This window comes from Ammospiza caudacuta, chromosome 3 (assembly GCF_027887145.1).
Source record: "Ammospiza caudacuta isolate bAmmCau1 chromosome 3, bAmmCau1.pri, whole genome shotgun sequence".
Lineage (NCBI taxonomy): Eukaryota > Metazoa > Chordata > Aves > Passeriformes > Passerellidae > Ammospiza > Ammospiza caudacuta.
The window spans coordinates 88,202,392-88,220,179 of record NC_080595.1 but is presented as its reverse complement, the minus strand read 5'-3'; the positions used below and the strand labels follow the sequence as shown (position 1 = coordinate 88,220,179).

Below are 17,788 nucleotides of genomic sequence, written 5' to 3'. Positions count from 1 at the left end.
TCAGGAAGGGTTAAAACCGAGCAGTGAATCACCTTCCTTGCATGTTACACTTTTCTGATAAATTCTACTTCTTTTTTAACCATATAATGCCATAAAGAAAACATAGTTGAGAAAACTCTTTGAACAGAACAGCTTTGAAGCCAAATTTTGGCAGGGGAGGCAGCATAGGTGTCATTTTTAATAAAAAAAAAAGAACCAGATGTCTGGCAAATCCAGTGGGTATGGAGGAATTTTGTCAAGCACAGAACAGCAGGAGCAAGAGAGAAACAATTATTACACATTTTAAAACTAACCACAGAGGGAAGGCAGTGACTTCATTTTTATCTTTGACTCTGAAGATAATCTGTACCAGGGAGAATGAAAATTATGAAAAGCTCCTGGCTACTGCTCCAACTGCTTTCATGCCTCATCAGCTTGAGGAGGCCAGGCAGCCCTGATTAGCACAGCCTTACTCCATCTCCAGGAATCCCAGAGTTGTGAACAGCTGTGACAGCTCCTTGGCCCTCTTGTCAAAGTCCTTGAACCAAAGTGTTTGTGTCACCTTCATCCTAATGACTTTCTACCATGTAGAGCTGCTCTCGAACAGCAGTGTCAGCATAGCAGCAAAACTTCAATATGTAAAAAAAATTAAAGACTAATTATGCTCTCCAGATACACCCAGAGCAATGAAAATTATGTGTGTGTATTCAAGTGTAGAACTGGGCTCATCATTTGTTAGGATAAGATTTATTTTCACAGTATAGGAACACAATTTGGCACAGCATCAAAGGATTAACTCAGGATGCCCAAATGCTCCAAGAGATAGATGGTGCTTCCTGCAGAGAGTTAGAGTGTCAGATAATTCCATAGAGCCCCAACAGTAATTAAGGAAAGTCAACATACTAAATTATGATTGATAACACAGCCTTCTATATCTTATTTGAACTCAATGCTTTGTGTTTTTAAACATATCTGTTGTGGATTCCACTGCTAGCAATGGATACCAGTAAAATCCTCTCAGACTGAGCGTTTATTTCCATAGAAAGAACAGAAACTGTGGAGATGTTACTTCATGCATAAGTTTTCCCCATTTGGCTGGGTTGTCCTAGCCATAGTGCATCAGATTAAGAAGATCCAAACAGCCACCTGGATGAAATGTCTCATACTTGAGGAAATGAAAGAAAATCTCACATCTATTACTCATAAATGATTTTTCTTTTAAGTACCGAAGAGCATTTCCCCCCCATTTTTTATATTTATATAAATTTATAAAATTCCTTCTGAGTTTTTTCTTTCCCAAGCTCAGAAGTGCTGATACTTATATTTTTCTCATGGGAGGGGTGTCATATGTACTAGCTCCATGTGTGTAGCTCCACTCTCCTTATATGTGGCAAAAAAACCTGACAAACCAGTAAAACCTTAAAACAATAACTAATCTTATTAGTGTTCAGATAGCAACCAGTGAATCAGTCCTTTTAGGGTTTGGAGGGGTAGCCATGCTATGGAGCAATACAATTTCTCCGTGAAATATCATATTCTCATTCATTTATTTTTGTAAGTAATGATTATGCAATCAGTTCACTGACCATGAGAGTTTTGTGGCTAAATATCAAACATGGGCTGTAAAAATTCACCTTACATAGCCCTTTATTTGAAAATGGAAAGCTGGAAATAGCCTGAAGTCTGGAGAAGGGAAACCTGCAATTCCTCAGGCATCCTGAGTAATTGTAGGAGTTCTAATTGAAAACTTCCTCATCCAATGTGACCTTGCTTGAATTAATTGGTTTTGGAATTAGTGCTGAATAGTTCTGCAAATGTGGAATTCTCTGAAGTTTACTCATTGCATTACTCAAGCAGAGTCCAGCTGACTGAGAAAAGTAAAATGGCCCAAAGACAGTTTTCAAAAAGTAAAATGACCCAAAGTCACTTCATCTTCCTCAGTGAAGTCTTTAGCAAACATGAGCTGAGTTGATCTACCTACTATGAATCAGAAAAATGGAGGTGCATGCACAAATGAGAGAATCATTAGGATTGGAAAAATCTGACAGATTGCATTATGCTACATTTTCTAGAAGAATTAAAAATTTTTATGCATTATACTGACAACTTAGGGCTAGTAACTCTGTTCCCTAAATTCAGCAATGCTTTATGCTAAATTTCTCTCAAGATTACCACAAAATCCCTGAAGTGGGGGAAATTACTTTGAACTGACATTTAACATAGGAGAGAAATCCAGGATGCCTTTATGTACCCTGACCAAGTCCCCATTGTGCTAAAGTCCATAGCTAGGTGGATTTTTTATCATTAATCCATTCATTTATCATTAATCCAGTAAAAAAATACTGTTATAGCCAAAAAACCTGGGTTAGAGGAACATGTGGAGTAGTTTTAAGGAACTGAAAATTATCCTCTCTTTTATTCATCAGACTGAAAACCAAAGAATTTAACAGAGTCCACTCAGTCCATGCTTGTTGCTGGAGAAGGATTTCATGCATCTGATTGAGTCACATATTTAGCATTTCTGGCTAGCTGCTTCAATTTGAATATAAAAGCAGTATACACTGAGAAGTTATTCCACCTGATGAGTAAATATCCTGAGCACTGTCCAGAGGAATCCAGAGAGAATGGTTCTCTCAATAAAGATGTGTTTTATTCATTTTATACAATGTATATAATGTCATCAGGAGAACATAAGTGTGCCTCCAAATCTGAAGAGATGATAAGTTGGTGTTCAAGTTGGCCAGAAGTGCAAGTACCAAGTTACTCTCTCTCTCTCTCTCAGGAAAGGGATTTTAGCATGTTCTGCTTCAAAGAGACCATGCTAATTGCTGCCTCCATTACCATTGCAATTCAATGTTTCAGCATTCACAGTAAAACCAAACTAAAAAAAAAAACCTGTGAGGAAACATTCTGAAATAATCTATAACACAAGGAGTGATTAATACAAAGGACTCTCTCTACATAGCGAACTTGTAGCAAAAGTAAGTTGACCTTCTCATATCAAGGGGGAATGAGGGAGTGATTAATACCTTCCAGATGTCCTTGTTGGTTATGTTCTCATAGTACAGTCTGGTGCTGTACCACAGAATCTGAAGCACTTTTCAGGGAGGGAAGCCAGGTGTTGCAGGTGGGATAAGGTGTGACTGCTCCCGACCTACCGCTCTCCATTTCCCAGCAGGACTCTCCAGCCAGGGCTGGCTCTGGCTCAGCTGGAGCTGGCACAGCCCCAGCGCCTCCAGCAGCCCGTGCCTCCCCCAGCCCTGTGCCACACTCCCGGCGCCTGCTGAGCTGACAGTGGCATGATGTGCTTTGACAACAGGGAACCAGCCTGGTGCTACCTGGAAAGTGACCCAGTTTTTATGAGCTCTTCCTGAAAAGTGAAACATTGCTTGCAGGAGCAGCAGAGCTGTAAGTCAGCAGCACTTAGGATGACTGCTGCACTCAGTGACTTCCCATTCAGGAAATTACATGTTGTCTGTGATGGAGGAGCGAGGTGGGAGGCAGCAGCGGCTGGAGCTGCATTTTCTCAGCTGTGCATCTGACAGCTGTGGCTGGATACGGTTCAGAGACACAAAGCATATGCTGCCATTCAGGGCTTTTAACATCAAGTATCTTTTACTGGGTTCATTATCTCCTCACAAAATGAAACGTGATGGCTGGAAATGCCCTAACCTCAATGAAAGAGGAGTCTCAGCAGGGCTCACACAGAGGCCAAGTCTAGCTTACCATAGGCCAGCAATGCTGGCTGTCTGCTTTGCACTGCCACTTGTCTCATTCATTTACACCTGGGGCAGCAGGGAGTGCCCTAGGCCTTGTGACAATCTCCCTCAGAGGGGGAGAAGACTGGTTCCACAAATAATTAAACTACGTGGATCCATGCACAAGTTATGTGTTCTTTAATACCAATGTTTCTCTGTAAAGTTGTATGCAGTTAAGAACCCGATACTGGTAGCACTTTTTCCATCTATTAGAAAATCCTATTAGCATAGTCCATTAATAATGTCCCACATAATATTCACTATAGTTGCAACCTCCTGAAAGTTGCAAATGCGTCTAGGAACATTTTAGGAAAATGCATGCGGTAAATATATATTCTACTTTTTACAATTACTTTTGTAATTGAATTCATAGAGAATTTTAGTTTAGGTTTACATTTTTAGTTACAAGAATTAATTTTTAGCTAAGCCTATGTGCTACGAATAAATTGCTTTATGACAATGATAAGGGGCAGTCATGACCTATAAAACTAAAATTGAATGGAATAATTAAATTGAAATGACTGTTAATTTTCTAAAAAACTCCTTTAGTTTCTTTGCCAAAAAGAATTTGTCACATCAGAAGCAAAAAAGAACTTAATGTAATTTTCTTAAGAAATAAAAGACTGAATTGGAAATAAAAAGCTGATGTGAAAGTCTGATCTTTCTGACATTTATTTGAATGTCAAATGTCTGCCAACACCGCCAACACCATTTTCACATTTCAGGCAATGGCTTCTTTTACAATTTTCAAAAAGGGATGAAGAAGTCAGATTTTTGTAAAAATTATAGTAAGGATAAGAAATGCAGTATATCCCTCCAAAGTGACAAGGACTGAAGAGAGAAAAATGGAAGCATTACACATAGGATTTTAAAAACAAGAACTTTTTTGGCAACTGAAATTTCCCTTCAAAGTGAATCTCATAATCCTTACTCTTCTTTTATACTAGATAATTCTTTCTGATTTGCATATTTACCTTATATAGAAATTGTTGACAAATTTGCTCAGTGGCACAGAGATGACATTTTAATTACAGAATCACACTCAGAACTGTATACAGTCCATAAGACTGGAAATAATTTTGGAACAGGAAAACATCTCAAGTCATCTTTTTTTCCCCAGATTGTCAATATCACCTCACCACAAAAAATAGAAAGGATTACATTGTGAGCAAGAAAATCTATCTGATGAATAATTTCTGAGATGAGGGAGAAATTAGGACTGAAATGAAGGATAAAATTTTCAAAACCACAGTATTTAACCAGCAGAATACTAATCAATGCATAACCTGTCTCATAAGCATGAAAAAACACTGTGATGCAAACACACTTACTACCTAATCTTGTATTTTCTCAAATATATTTTATTATTCAGCTTTTTCACTCTGAGGAAAATAAAATAAGTTCTTTTCAGTGAGAATTTTGGGCTTATGTAGCACATAAACTCACGACAGTTTAGGTAAAAATCAGCCCACTTGGTAACCAAGGTGATTCTGAAAATATTCCAATTCAGTACTTGGAGCAGATTCCAAAATAAGCATCTGTTGTGTCTCTTGCCATGGAAGGTGTCTTCATAATGATCACACAATAATATATGATAAAGATGAAAATTAGTCTCTGGGGTAGCAATAAGATCTCATTTTATATCATGATAGCATCTCTATTAATCAAAGAACAGAAACATCCCTAGAGGGGGCACTGTAACCAACAATTTCTAGCTTTACACAAAGTTTTACATAACAATTAAAATACTATGCTTAAGATAAAATAACATTTTATGCTACTTCTGGAATGCAAATGTATATTATTCAACAATGGCTTCCTTTCTAAGCTCCCACTGTTCTGTTATACAACAGACTTATCAAGCAAATCAGTTAAAAAGCATTTTTACATGATACATTTTGAACTCATTTTTACCTTTTGTAGATGGATAGCCTACACTACAGCTTAATAGCATGTGGCACTGACAATATCATTTTTAGGAACTGGCATTAATATATTTGGAAATGTAGAAGCGAATTTGGATCAGTTTACAAATAATACATACTTCCTATAGATTTCATTTTAATTATTGAATGGTTCTCTATGCAATCTTTTCTCTACCAATATATGCTAAAATTCTAAAATGGATAAAACTACTGACTTTGCTAAGCAACTAATAAAAAAAGAGAAAGTTGCCAGAAGAATGTTAAAAGATCTGAACAATGAGTGTTATAACAATGAATGCTAATGGACAATGAGTAACAGCAGATGTGTGAAGCTTGCCAAAATGTTTACAATTCAGTGAACTGGTACAAGTGATTACACCTTCCCTAAAAGTAATTAATTACCTTTTACATTAACCGCCTTTGAGTATTTAGACCAAATATTTTTAATCTTACTTCTCTTTTTTTTTGGTACTTTATCAACCTAAATTAAAATTAGCACAACTAATCTAATTTAGAAGATCAATTACTTGACAGATAAACCACATAAATGTCTAACAATATTGAGATTATATTATTTGCACTTGCATTTTTATATTTTTACGTAGATAACTGCATGTATGTGAAATGAAGGTCAAAAACCCAGGTCCATTACATTATGCACACAGGATTCTTCCCAGAAAGAGCTTATTCCAAGATGTAACCACAATAGTACAGAATTAAAAAACATAAGAATATTGGTATCAAACATTATTTCTACACAGCAAAAATGCTTCTAGTGTCAAAGCTCCCTTGAGAAAACAAGCTGATATGATTTTACATGCACAGAAGTGAAAGGGTCAGGGGAGACTGGCTTACCTGTGGTTGACCTGATGGTTGAGGTGATGTTGGAGGATGTCAGCGCAGGGATACATTCATCATCTTGGGAATAGCCTGCCTGAATGGCACGCAAGTAACTGTGGCTTCTTGTTCGGAAACATCCAGGGAGGTCAAGGGCATCCATTGCCTGAGCTTCAACTTCACTAAACACTGATTCACACACCGATTCAAATTGCCCATTAACCTCTGCTTCACTCATCTGAATAAACAACAACAATGCATTTGATTTTTGACTTGCTTTTTTGTGATCATCACGGCCTCAACATCTCAAATGGACACCTGTACATTGATGAAGAACTGTTTTAGCAAATAGTTAAAATGTAGTAATCCCTTCTGATCACATTCACATTGCTCAACTTAGATCAGCTGTTTACACATCTCTATTAAATGCATCACACATGCCATACATTAATGCTCCATTCAATATCTTTTGGCATAGTTGAGAAGGGACCCAAGCCAAACTCTCTTCCTGGTTAACTGGATTAGCCATTCACTCCCATGGAAGAGCCTTTTCTTCAGCAGCATTGTATAAAACCTGACACTTCTGCCGGCAGGGGTGCTGTGGAAGCCTGCCAGGCAGAGCAGCCCAGCTGTGCCCGCTGGACCCTCCACCCTGCTGTCCCCCTGGGGTATTTCAGCAGCAGCCTGCAGCTCCCTGCAGTGCTTAGGCAGGACCCAGCATCAACCTGCCAGCCCCGCCTTGCAGGCTGGGCATGAGCCAACATGTGTGCCTGTTTTAGAGGCAATTTTCAGGATAAACAGGTCTTAGGCAGAGTGGCCAGGCTTGGGGAACCTCTCAGTAGGAAACCATATGTCACTGTTTTGAAAATTGGTGCCTTAATTCTACCTAAAATGTTTTTCAAATGTTCACTGAAGGCAGCCCTAACTACCTGTAAATGTACCTGAATAACCAAATATTATTTTTATCCAAAATCAGATAGGAAGTTTACATGAACAGATATTTGCATGACTTTCTGAAAATAATTATTTTCTAAAAAGTGAGTGCTTGAAATCAGAATCAGTATGAATAATTTTACAAGTTAAATTTATGCCTTCACTAAATGGCACATCCGGTTGATATTAATTTTCCTATACAGCTGCTAAGTGCTCCTAGTGCTTTATTCATTATGGAAAGAGAGTCCCATAAAATGTTTCAAATGTTTTAGGGTTTTGGTTAAGTAAATGGAAATTTTATAGAGACGTTCCGATGATTATGAATAACTGATAATTTTGTGTAAGACATTGTAGCTACTGAAAATCTTCTGAAAAGAATTACTCTTCATAAAATTTGCTTTTAATAAAGTTAAGTAGACTAATGCAATCTCAAAGAGATAAAAAAAATTTTACTCTGAACTAGTTTGCAATATTGTTGATCAGTAAATATATGGTAATTTAATCCATAAACTCAGTAAACCTTAGGCACTTATTTTAAACTAAGGTTATTGACAATAGAAGATCAAAAGTTTTCAATCTGAAATTAAAAATATATACCATGGAATTCAGCATTCTTCTTGAGTCTACCCTTTGTGAGGTGTGAAAAAGGAAGGATGTCACAACAAAAAAGCATAAAAAAATCTCACAAATTATACAAACTGCTATTATGTAGATGGAACAAGAGGAGGATGGAAAAAAAAGAAAGAGGAAAGAGCAAAGGTTCAGAACTTGATATTATAATACATTTGCTTGGGGCAATAGCTATTAAATGGTCTGGAAACAGCTGGACTGTTAGGTAGGAATTTTGTGGCTAGCACAAAGTTGCATAGGTTAGTGAACACTGAAAAAGCAAGGAACTATATCCAGCAGGTTTAGTTAATCTGGCCAATTGAGCAATCTACCTGCAAATGAAATCTATTGTGGACACCTTCCAGGTAATGCACACTGAAATGAAGAATTTTAACCACTTCTGAAACCAATTAATTATCATGGACAGCTCAGTGAATATCTCTATTCACAGACATGGTCAAAGAAGCAGAAGATTTTAGGCTAGTTCTATGTGGGAACATTGTCAGGTGGCAGCTGACAGCATTTGCTGTGAGTGCAGGATTTAATACACATGAAATTTTCTCAAAACAGAGTATAGAAAAAAGTCAAAGAAACCAATAAACAGCATAATAAAAAACAAGGCAGCACAATGATGGGAACAGTTTTCACAAGGGAGTTTCCTTGTGAAAAAAATAGTGAAAGCTTTGGAAAATTACTAACTGTTTCTAATTCTAATGTGTGCTACATAACATTAAATTTGGAATTACCTCACACAAATTAAGGAATTTGACTGAAGGGCATTAGCCAGGTTAGCCCCTCCCAGCTCTCTGCAGTCAGTGGAGACTGACAAGCATTTCCAGGGGGCTCTCAGCCACTCGGATGTTCACTGTCCTGGAAGAAACTCTTTTGCTCCATTAACCACAGAGGAAGCTTTAGTTGTTGCCTCAGTTAAAAGCCTCAATTTAGATGAGTTGAATCCAGGCCTGAATAGCCATGCAATACAAATCAAATATGAATGAATATGAAATTGCTTTTAAAAGATTTCTCTTTTAACATAACCATTGTGTATGTATACCCTTAGGTGGCTCACTAAATGGTCAAAGAAATATTAAGTACCATGTCTGAGAAGGGGGCAGGGCCCATCTGTCATGAAACAACACAGGCAAGAAAAGTCAGGACCAATAAATATTAGAAACATTAGGAATTTTGTGTAAAGTCCTCTGCTACATAGAACATGTAAAAATTTCTGTTGGCTTATTGCACTTCAGGTATGATTCAGACCTCACAGACATAAAGCCAGTAGGGAGGAAAATTGTACCTTTTCAGGAGTCCCCATACATAGAATAGTTGATGGGACTTATTCTTTCACCCAAGAAGAGTGAGGGATTTGATTTAGGATGAAACACTACTCCTTTGGAGCATAATTTTTTTCAATCTATATCTTAATCTGGCAACCCAAATTTACTGAAATAAGAGCAGGTATTTTCAGATTATAAGGACTGTAGGAGTGTACTCTTCATGCTCAGTGTGAATCTTCTTAACAATTAAATATTTAATATAGACTGAAAATAAAAACACCAGTATTTATATTTGTAATGAAAAATAAACTGAAAATATAATGTTTGATAGTGTTTCTTTGCCTCTAGCATTCAGTAGTTTTCTTGAAATTTTGAGTTACATTCCTCAGAACTGAATTACTTCCACAATTCACAACCCCAGTTTGATATTGGTTAAAAAAATGCAAAAAAACGAAAACCATCCACTAGTTACAACTTTCATATCTGCAGTTAACCTATAAGAAAAATTATAACAAGAATTTCCCACCTGACTAACACAGCTGGCCTGACTGAGCGTGCTCACTGCTCTCATATAGCTCTGATTCCTTGAGCGAAACTTTGGGGAATTGTAGTTTGCAGAGGGATCCAGGTTGTGACCCCCAGGCACGTCACTTGCAGTTTGAAGGTAGCTCTGACTACAAAAGAGAAAGGAAGAAAGAAAGGAAAGAGTGTAAAACTACAGATGGTATCAATTAGGACACTAAAGGCAGTAAGGCAGTAATTTGTATGAGACACACAAACCCACTCCCCTGGGTCCAAATCTTACTTTATAAAGCATCATAGACCTATTGTAGCCAAACGTCTTAGCACAAGCAGGAAATCTGTCTGTGGCTCTGCTACCTAGATGGTATGAAATTTAAAGTCTTTGCTCTATTTAAACATCATCAATCCTCCTGGCTATTAATGTTGAACATTACTAAATACAAGGTCAAGGTCAACAGGAACAAAAAACACAGCTAAAGCACAAGCTAAAGTAACTAAAAATCTTTTTTCATAGATAAAAATCTGTTACTTGTAATCTGGTTTTCATCAGGGTTTTAAGCAACAAGAGCCCTTTTATCTTCAAAGAATTGATATAGTTTTACAAAAGATAAATATTCCATGTTCAGCTAAAAAAATAAATTAATAAGGTGCTCAGAGCAACTGCATGAAGCTCTAGAAATTGTTTTATTACAACACTTTTCCCATTTTGCAGGACTGGGACCATAAAAGCACAGTGAGCCCTCTTCAGTATGCTTTCACACGAAGAGTATGCTAGTCTCCATGTTTTGTTTTAAATGTATTGATAACATTCCAGAAAAATTAATAAACCTGAGGAAAGTGCAGTACTTTGCCTCGAGTACAAAAAATCAAACCAGAGTTCTCAGAATCTTTGTAAATCAGATTTTAGAACTTTCCCCTGCACATCAGTGCAGAAATGAACTAATGTCCCATTATGCCAAACAGATGATATTTGTTTTCATACAGTAAATAGGCAGCTTTTATATTTATTCCTTAAAGGTAGCTTGAACAAAAACAGTTTCTGGGAAGGTAGATTTGTGCCAGTTGAATGCCTAATATTGGCCATACAGTTGCTTCATGCTGAGCTGGCAGAGTTGGTCAGTCCAGCAGTGTCTGTGCCATGTGCCTGGGCTGTTGGAAATTTCCCTGTGAAGGGTGAAATTTCCTCTCTGGAAGAACCAGATCACTCAGCGAGTGAGAAAGCCACAGGTTCAACTCCTGCTGCAAGATGAAGCACAAACCAGAGTTTTGTTTCTGAAACCATATTTATCAAACATGGAGCATGACCACAGGCTGGTGCTTGAGGAAGACCTCAGCCTTCCTCATGGAGCAGACACAGCCTGAGTTTGGATGCAATCCCTGAGGAGCACTCTGGGAGGAATCTCAAACAATTTATCATGGCTTTGCCTAGAAAAGCAGAGTACTGAGATCCATCTCTCTGTGTGGCCATGTCCTTTGATGTGTGATGTGTGATGATCCAGTATTCCCTCACACCACCAACTGCAGGAGCAGATGGGATTGAGAGACCCTTACACTTGGGAGGTCTGTTCTCAGGCATTTCCATGTGTTCTTCCATCTCAGGGTCAACATAGACATAGCCCAGCTTCCTCAGTGCATCTGCCTTAGATCCACAGAATCATTTACTTTGGAAAAGGCCCCTGAGATCATTGAATCCAGCTGTTAACTGAATGCTGCCAAGTCCACCACTAAACCTTGTCCCTAAGTACCACATCTACACGTCCTTTAAATACCTCCAGGGATGTTGACTCAGCCATTTCCCTGATAATCATTTCAATGAAGAAATTTTTCCTAATAAATTCGCTGGAGCATATCCAAAGAAGAGCAACAGAGCTGGTGAAGCAAAAAAAAGGATGGATTTCATTTTCATCTTTGTTCAAGGGAGACATTCTTTCAAAATTCCAAGAAATTTCCCTGGAGAAACAACCAATTCATTTCTTCCTGTCTATTCCTTTCCTTCTGTAACCTCATGCCAGAGATAAACTATATGGAAACGATGCTATAACTGTAAAACCAAAATGAAAATGTATGAGATTATTGCAGGTATGTGCTCAGAGGTTAATTAAGTCATTACAGTCAAAGTGATTCTATGATTAAGATAACAGGCTGATAGTGGGTCTAATTTGGTTCCAGATGATAAAAACAAGAGCATTATTTTGTTCTCATAGGTATGAAGACAAATATAATAGATTAGGTGAAGTGGTGTAAAGCCTCACTATCCACATTTGGTTCTGAATGTAACTAAACTGCCTTTCCTCTATAGATAGGCTGATGATTGACAGCTGCTCTGTGTCATTCTGATTTTTGTATATGCTTTACTTATGGAATCACAGAATGGCTCATGTTGGAGGGGACCTTAAAGATCGTGTAGCTCCAAACCCCTGCCAAGGGCAAGGACATCTGCCACTAGAGCACATTGCTCAGAGCCCATCCAGCCTGGCCCTGAACACATCCAGGATGGGGCATCCACAGCTTCTCTGGGCAGCCTGTGCCAGGGCCTCACCACCCTCACAGTCAAGAATTTCTTCCTAAGATTTAACCTAAATCTCTAAGTTCAAAAGTGATCCCCCCTTGCCCTATCAGTACCTGGCCAGGTACAAAGGCCCATTTAGGTACTGGAAGGTTGCAAAGGAGCTTTCTCTTCTCCAGGCTGAACAGCCCCAGATCTGTCAGCCTGCCTTCACAGGAGAGGAGCTCCAGCCCTCTGATCACCTTTTGGCCTCCTGTGAGGCTGATCTAAGGGCTCCACATTTTCTTGTGCTGAGGTCTCCTGACCTGGACATATTATTATTCCAGGTGGGGTCTCAAGAGGGTAGAGAGACTTTTAATCTGTCTGGTACTGCCAATAAACTCTTTGATGTTGTTATGTTAGCATTTTGCAAAACAAATAAGTCCCTCTTGGGTGTTCTGCTTGCCATCATCAGGTGGCAAAATCTAAATTCTGAGTTCATAAACAGTTTGTTAAAGAGATGTTTGCAATTTCATTAAAACATGGGCTACATTAAGAAAAGATAGAAGGAATACAATTAAATTAGAAATTACTGCATGAAACACTCAAAATTAATTAATTGAAACCTGATTCTAATTACTATCCCCTTCTAAATAATGATTTAAAACCTAGTATTTAATTAATCACATTCTGGTTCCTTGTTAGGTATTTCTATCACTAAATAACATCAACAATTTTTACAGCAATAATTTCTTATGGAAAGAAGCCCAGTATTCCATAGTACTTCTAAGCAGCTGAGTTTTGATGAATGAGTGTGGATATTACCTGATAGTTAAATGATTTTTCATTTATCAGAGGAGACGAATTGATTCATGGAACTGAAGCAAAGTAAAAGAAATGTTACATAAAATATAACAGCCCATAAGAGCAATTTTACACTCATTTAAGTAACACTTTGAAATTTTCCTGATAAATAGAAATGATTAGTTTTTATTTCTAAGATATAATCTCAAAGTTATCCTCGAGGATAACTGAGTCAATGATGGTGAAAATTATGACCTTGCTATAAACATGATCTAGGAAGTGAAATACCAGAGTTATATGGGGAAGTTGCTCTCAAATGTCATGATCTGTTGCCCAAGGATATCTCATGCTTGTCAACAGTGCTAGAAAACACAATCAACACGTGGCCTTAGTAAATGCTGACTTTTTTATGACATCCACTCCATCTATAAGTTTAGGAACAAAATTCTTGGCCTTCATCTCCAGAACATCAAAGTTCTTTTGCTTTGAAAAAAGAAATCAATTTTCTTTTATGTTCTGTAGCAGCATAGATGATCTTATACCTCAGCTGATCACTGCAGAAGGGCAAGACAAGCATGTGCAAATGAGATGTTTTAACAGATCATCTTCAGGACCACTAAAAAAATATACATAGTAACATCAAAGAGGTGGCTCTAAAAATCAGCACTATGGAGAAGGAGGAATAGGGTGAGACTAACAGGAAAATTAAATTAGTGTGTCTGCTCTCTTCCCACTTGCTTTTCTGAATAGACTAGATTTTAGGAAGAGATGTCCTTTAAAAGCTTTTCTGCCCCCAAGGGTTACTTTCCATTTTCCATTGGCTTCAGAAGAAGTTCATGGCAGCCAGGCAGAGGTCTTAAATTTAATGAGAAATATCTTATCTGAAAGAAAGGCTCAAAGCCTAAAGAAATTTTGGGGAAAAAAGCACTTCCAGGTAATGACCTTACAGCTGTTGAGAACCTCTGCTCTAAAAGTGAAGGACTCCCAGTGAAGGTAGCTAAATTTGCAGTAGCACATTCAGCACTCAGCAGATTGCCTGAGTGTGTTCAGGGAGGGAAAATACTGTATTATAACCAGATAAAGTGAGCTATAGCTTGACATGTTTATCTGGGACAATATAACTGATAGCACAGCTGGGATAGCCTGTCACCCTGGCACAGAGTGAATGGCAGTGAGGTTAGGCTGCATATTCCAACAAAATCAAGAATAAGGGAAGAGACAGTAGTCCAAAAGCAGTCCTAAGCAGTTTCTAAGTCTTGCATTACAGTCTCCATTTTCTTGCATTTCTCTAAACTGCAAAAACTCAGGCTTCTGTGTCCAAACCTCACATGTTCTGATGATCCTACTTGAAAGCTACCCCTTCCTCCATGATCAGAACTCACATTTGCCAGAACCCCCAAGGACAGGTCTTTTTCATTCTTGACCCACACAGATCCTAATCTTTACTGTGTCCTCTTTAAGTCCTAGCTAACAGTTTCCTGTTCAAGATGTTCTAAAACACCCCCCAGAAGTCATCACTGGGCCACTTATCCTTCTGTTCTCTGCAGATTACAAAAGTGCCCCCAACACCTCTATTTGTCATCAAAGTCCTGCTCAACCTGCTGAGGCCACCTAATTCCATCCCCTCACTCAGGAGACTGCCACTAACCCAAAACCTCTTCGACTTCTTGTGCAAACTAACTGTTCTTTCCCACACTTCATCAAGAGTAAAGTTTAAGAGCAGAATGGGGGAAAATAATTGCAGGAAAACAACTGTTACTTTAACCTTATCACAAGTAACAAGATGTGCTAAAAGAAACTCAAGCCCAAAGAAACTAAAAAGGATGACTTTTAAAGAAACCTTTGATTCCAACATCCCCAATTTAAATTTGTGCTTTTCCTTATCTTCTAGTCATCCTTAACAGGACATATATAAAAAATGTAGAAAGAAATTTAAGTTTTCTTTTACTGCAATCAAAAAGCACTACATAAGGTTCGTGAAGAGATTTCAGAAGATGGAAAAGGATGTCTACTTCTCCTTATCTTTTCCCAACTTAGGCCTTTCTAACAGAAGACTTGGAAAACCACGAGCTATTTAGAACATGTTTTAATGAAGGGAATATTAATGCAAGCTAATCCAATAGCTGCATTAACACATTAATGATAAGGGAAGGGCATTAACTAATGATAACAGAAAGATTTATTTCCTCATCTTCAGCCATCTAATACTTAGCCTTCCATTTCCTTTTATATTAATGGTGTATTTGTTAAAGGAGTAGGATGCTTTAGGAGACAGCTAACATTATTTAGGTTTTTTTCTCTGAATTCAATTGTTTTATATACTTTTGGAAAGTTTATGGAAAGTTTATAGTGTCTGAAGTAGCATGGTGACTTCACATATGGCACTGGGGGATTGGAGGCATTCCCACCGCAGTGTGTGCCACAGCACCTCACATCACTCAGTCAAAATCTTTCACTTTGGCCCATCCTTTGTTGTCACCGAGATCAGATGCTGATGAACACCCAGGATGGTTTGTGGAATGTCTCCTGAAGTCTCTTGGCACTGCTGCATGATGAGTATTGCTGTGAGCTGGATTTACAGCACACAGTACTGCACCAGGACTTACACAAACACTGCATGTTTTGCAGAGGACGAATTGTTTTGTTGTTTGGTGAAAAGGTATGTATGGTAACAATACTCTTTTACTTTTAGGACAGCTTGAAATGCCAGAATTAGAAAATGGCACGGTTTAACGTCTTATAGCTAGTCCAGGGTCAAAAGAACACAAAAAAATCACAAAATCACAGAATGAAGTAGGTTGGAAAAAGCCTTTGAGATCATCAAGTTCACCCTATGACTTAACACCACCTAGATCACAGAACTGAGTGCTATGTCCAGTCTTTCCTCAAACCTCCAGGGACAGTGACCCTACCACCTCCCTCAGCAGCCCATTCCAATGCCCAAACACCCTTTTTGTGAAGAATTTCTTCCTAATGCCCAATGTAAACCTCCCCTTGTGCAGCTTAAGACTGTGTCCTCTTGTCCTGTCACTTGTTGCCTGCAAGAAGAGCCTGACCCCTGCCTGGCTGCAGCCTCCTTTCAGGCAGCTGTAGAGAGTGATAAGGTCTCCTCTGAGCCTCCTCTTCTCCAGGCTAAACAGCCCCAGCTCCCTCAGCTGCTCCTCACAGGACTGGTGTTCCAGACCCTTCACCTGCCTTGTTGCCCTTGTCTGGACATGTTCCAGCACCTCAATGTCCTTCTTGAAAAGAGGGACCCAAAACTGGATACAGGAATTAAAGTGTGGCATCACCAGTGCCAATGTGGTTTAACCCACTACAGCCAGCTAGAAGCCCCCTTCTTCCTAAATATTCTAACTCATGAGCAGAAATACTTGACAGCCAAGACAGCCCCAGAGAAAAAATGGACTATATAACTCCTGAGAAAGGGATCCCAGTCACACTGGTTTCATTTTGTATTTTACTGTCTGCATTTTCTAATAAGTGATTGACATCACATATTTTATCCTAAACCTTATACCATTGTATAAAACAGTACGATTGTGATGCCAGCAATACACTTGCCAAGGTCATTCCTCGATCCACTCACATCCAAAATAGTGGTCACTCCCCAGAGTACCTCTTGTCTGTCAAATGTTCAGTCACCAGTGCACCCTGGGTCAAGGAGGCACTGAAAGTGAATTAATGTTTTCTGAGGCCTCTAAAAGTTGCAGCAAGAAGGTCACCTTCTGACTCTGAATGGGTTTATCAGGTTTATTCAGGGAGCATCCAATATAAAGAAAGTCCATGTTCCATCAAATTAATTTTTGGAATTGCCATTTTCTAAAATCATACCTTTTTATTTTCATGATCATGCCTGCATTTGTGCAAAAATGTGAGAGTGAATGGGAGCATTAAAGAAAGTACAATCACTTCTGTTCAAATCAGTATATGCAATTCACAAGTATCTTTCTGGGACAAAAAGATAAAATTTGTAAAAGAATTCATCTTGGGTGCCTAAAAGGGAGGTGCATTAGAATTATCAAAGTAGCGGCAGTTATCAAAACCTATTTTATTGAGAGATTTGCATTTCAATGGATATTCATTTCTCTATCTGGACCTATCTTAACTATGTCTTCCTAGATACATGAAATAACTCATTGACCAGAATGTAATGATTATAGCTTAGGCAGCAGGGCCATTGTGCAGCAGCTGCGAGTCACCCTGCATCTCCATGGAGCCCTGCTGGAGTCAATGGAGCTCTGCAGAGGCACCCAGATGTGCCTGCATGCAGCCCATTGGAGAACTCAGAGTGCTGACATTAACTCTGATTCTCCCTTTCAAGCAGCACATTTAGTCTGGCTCTTTGGAAAACCAAAAGTGCACATAAATCTCATAAATTCATCTGTAGCGAAGAATTCCTTTTCTAATATTTGCAGTCTGAAGCTTCTCTTTGATCAGTGGTAGATATGAGAATTTGGGCCAAATGAAATAGTTTAGGTGCCTAGATAGTTCATCATTAACCCATACCTTTTAAAAAGTGTGCCTGAAAAATATTGAATGTTATTACAGGAATATATTAGTAAAGAGGTGGAGACTGCTGTTTCTACCCTTATGAAATGCCTACTAATCACTCACTGGTAAGAGAGAACTCTTACTGTCAGTAAGTGTTTAGGGATTTGG

At 38.4% G+C, this 17,788-nt stretch overlaps 1 protein-coding gene across 1 annotated transcript in view; it reads right to left on the bottom strand.

Annotated features, from left to right (window-relative positions):
- Positions 1 to 17,788, bottom strand: part of DLGAP2 (DLG associated protein 2) — a 300,323-nt gene that overhangs the window by 44,717 nt on the left and 237,818 nt on the right. The window contains exons 7-8 of the mRNA XM_058801632.1: positions 9,845 to 9,992; positions 6,518 to 6,737 (exon numbers count right to left, since the gene is read on the bottom strand). Of these exons, the coding sequence (XP_058657615.1) occupies positions 6,518 to 6,737; positions 9,845 to 9,992 (368 nt within the window). The remainder of the gene's footprint in view (positions 1 to 6,517; positions 6,738 to 9,844; positions 9,993 to 17,788) is intronic.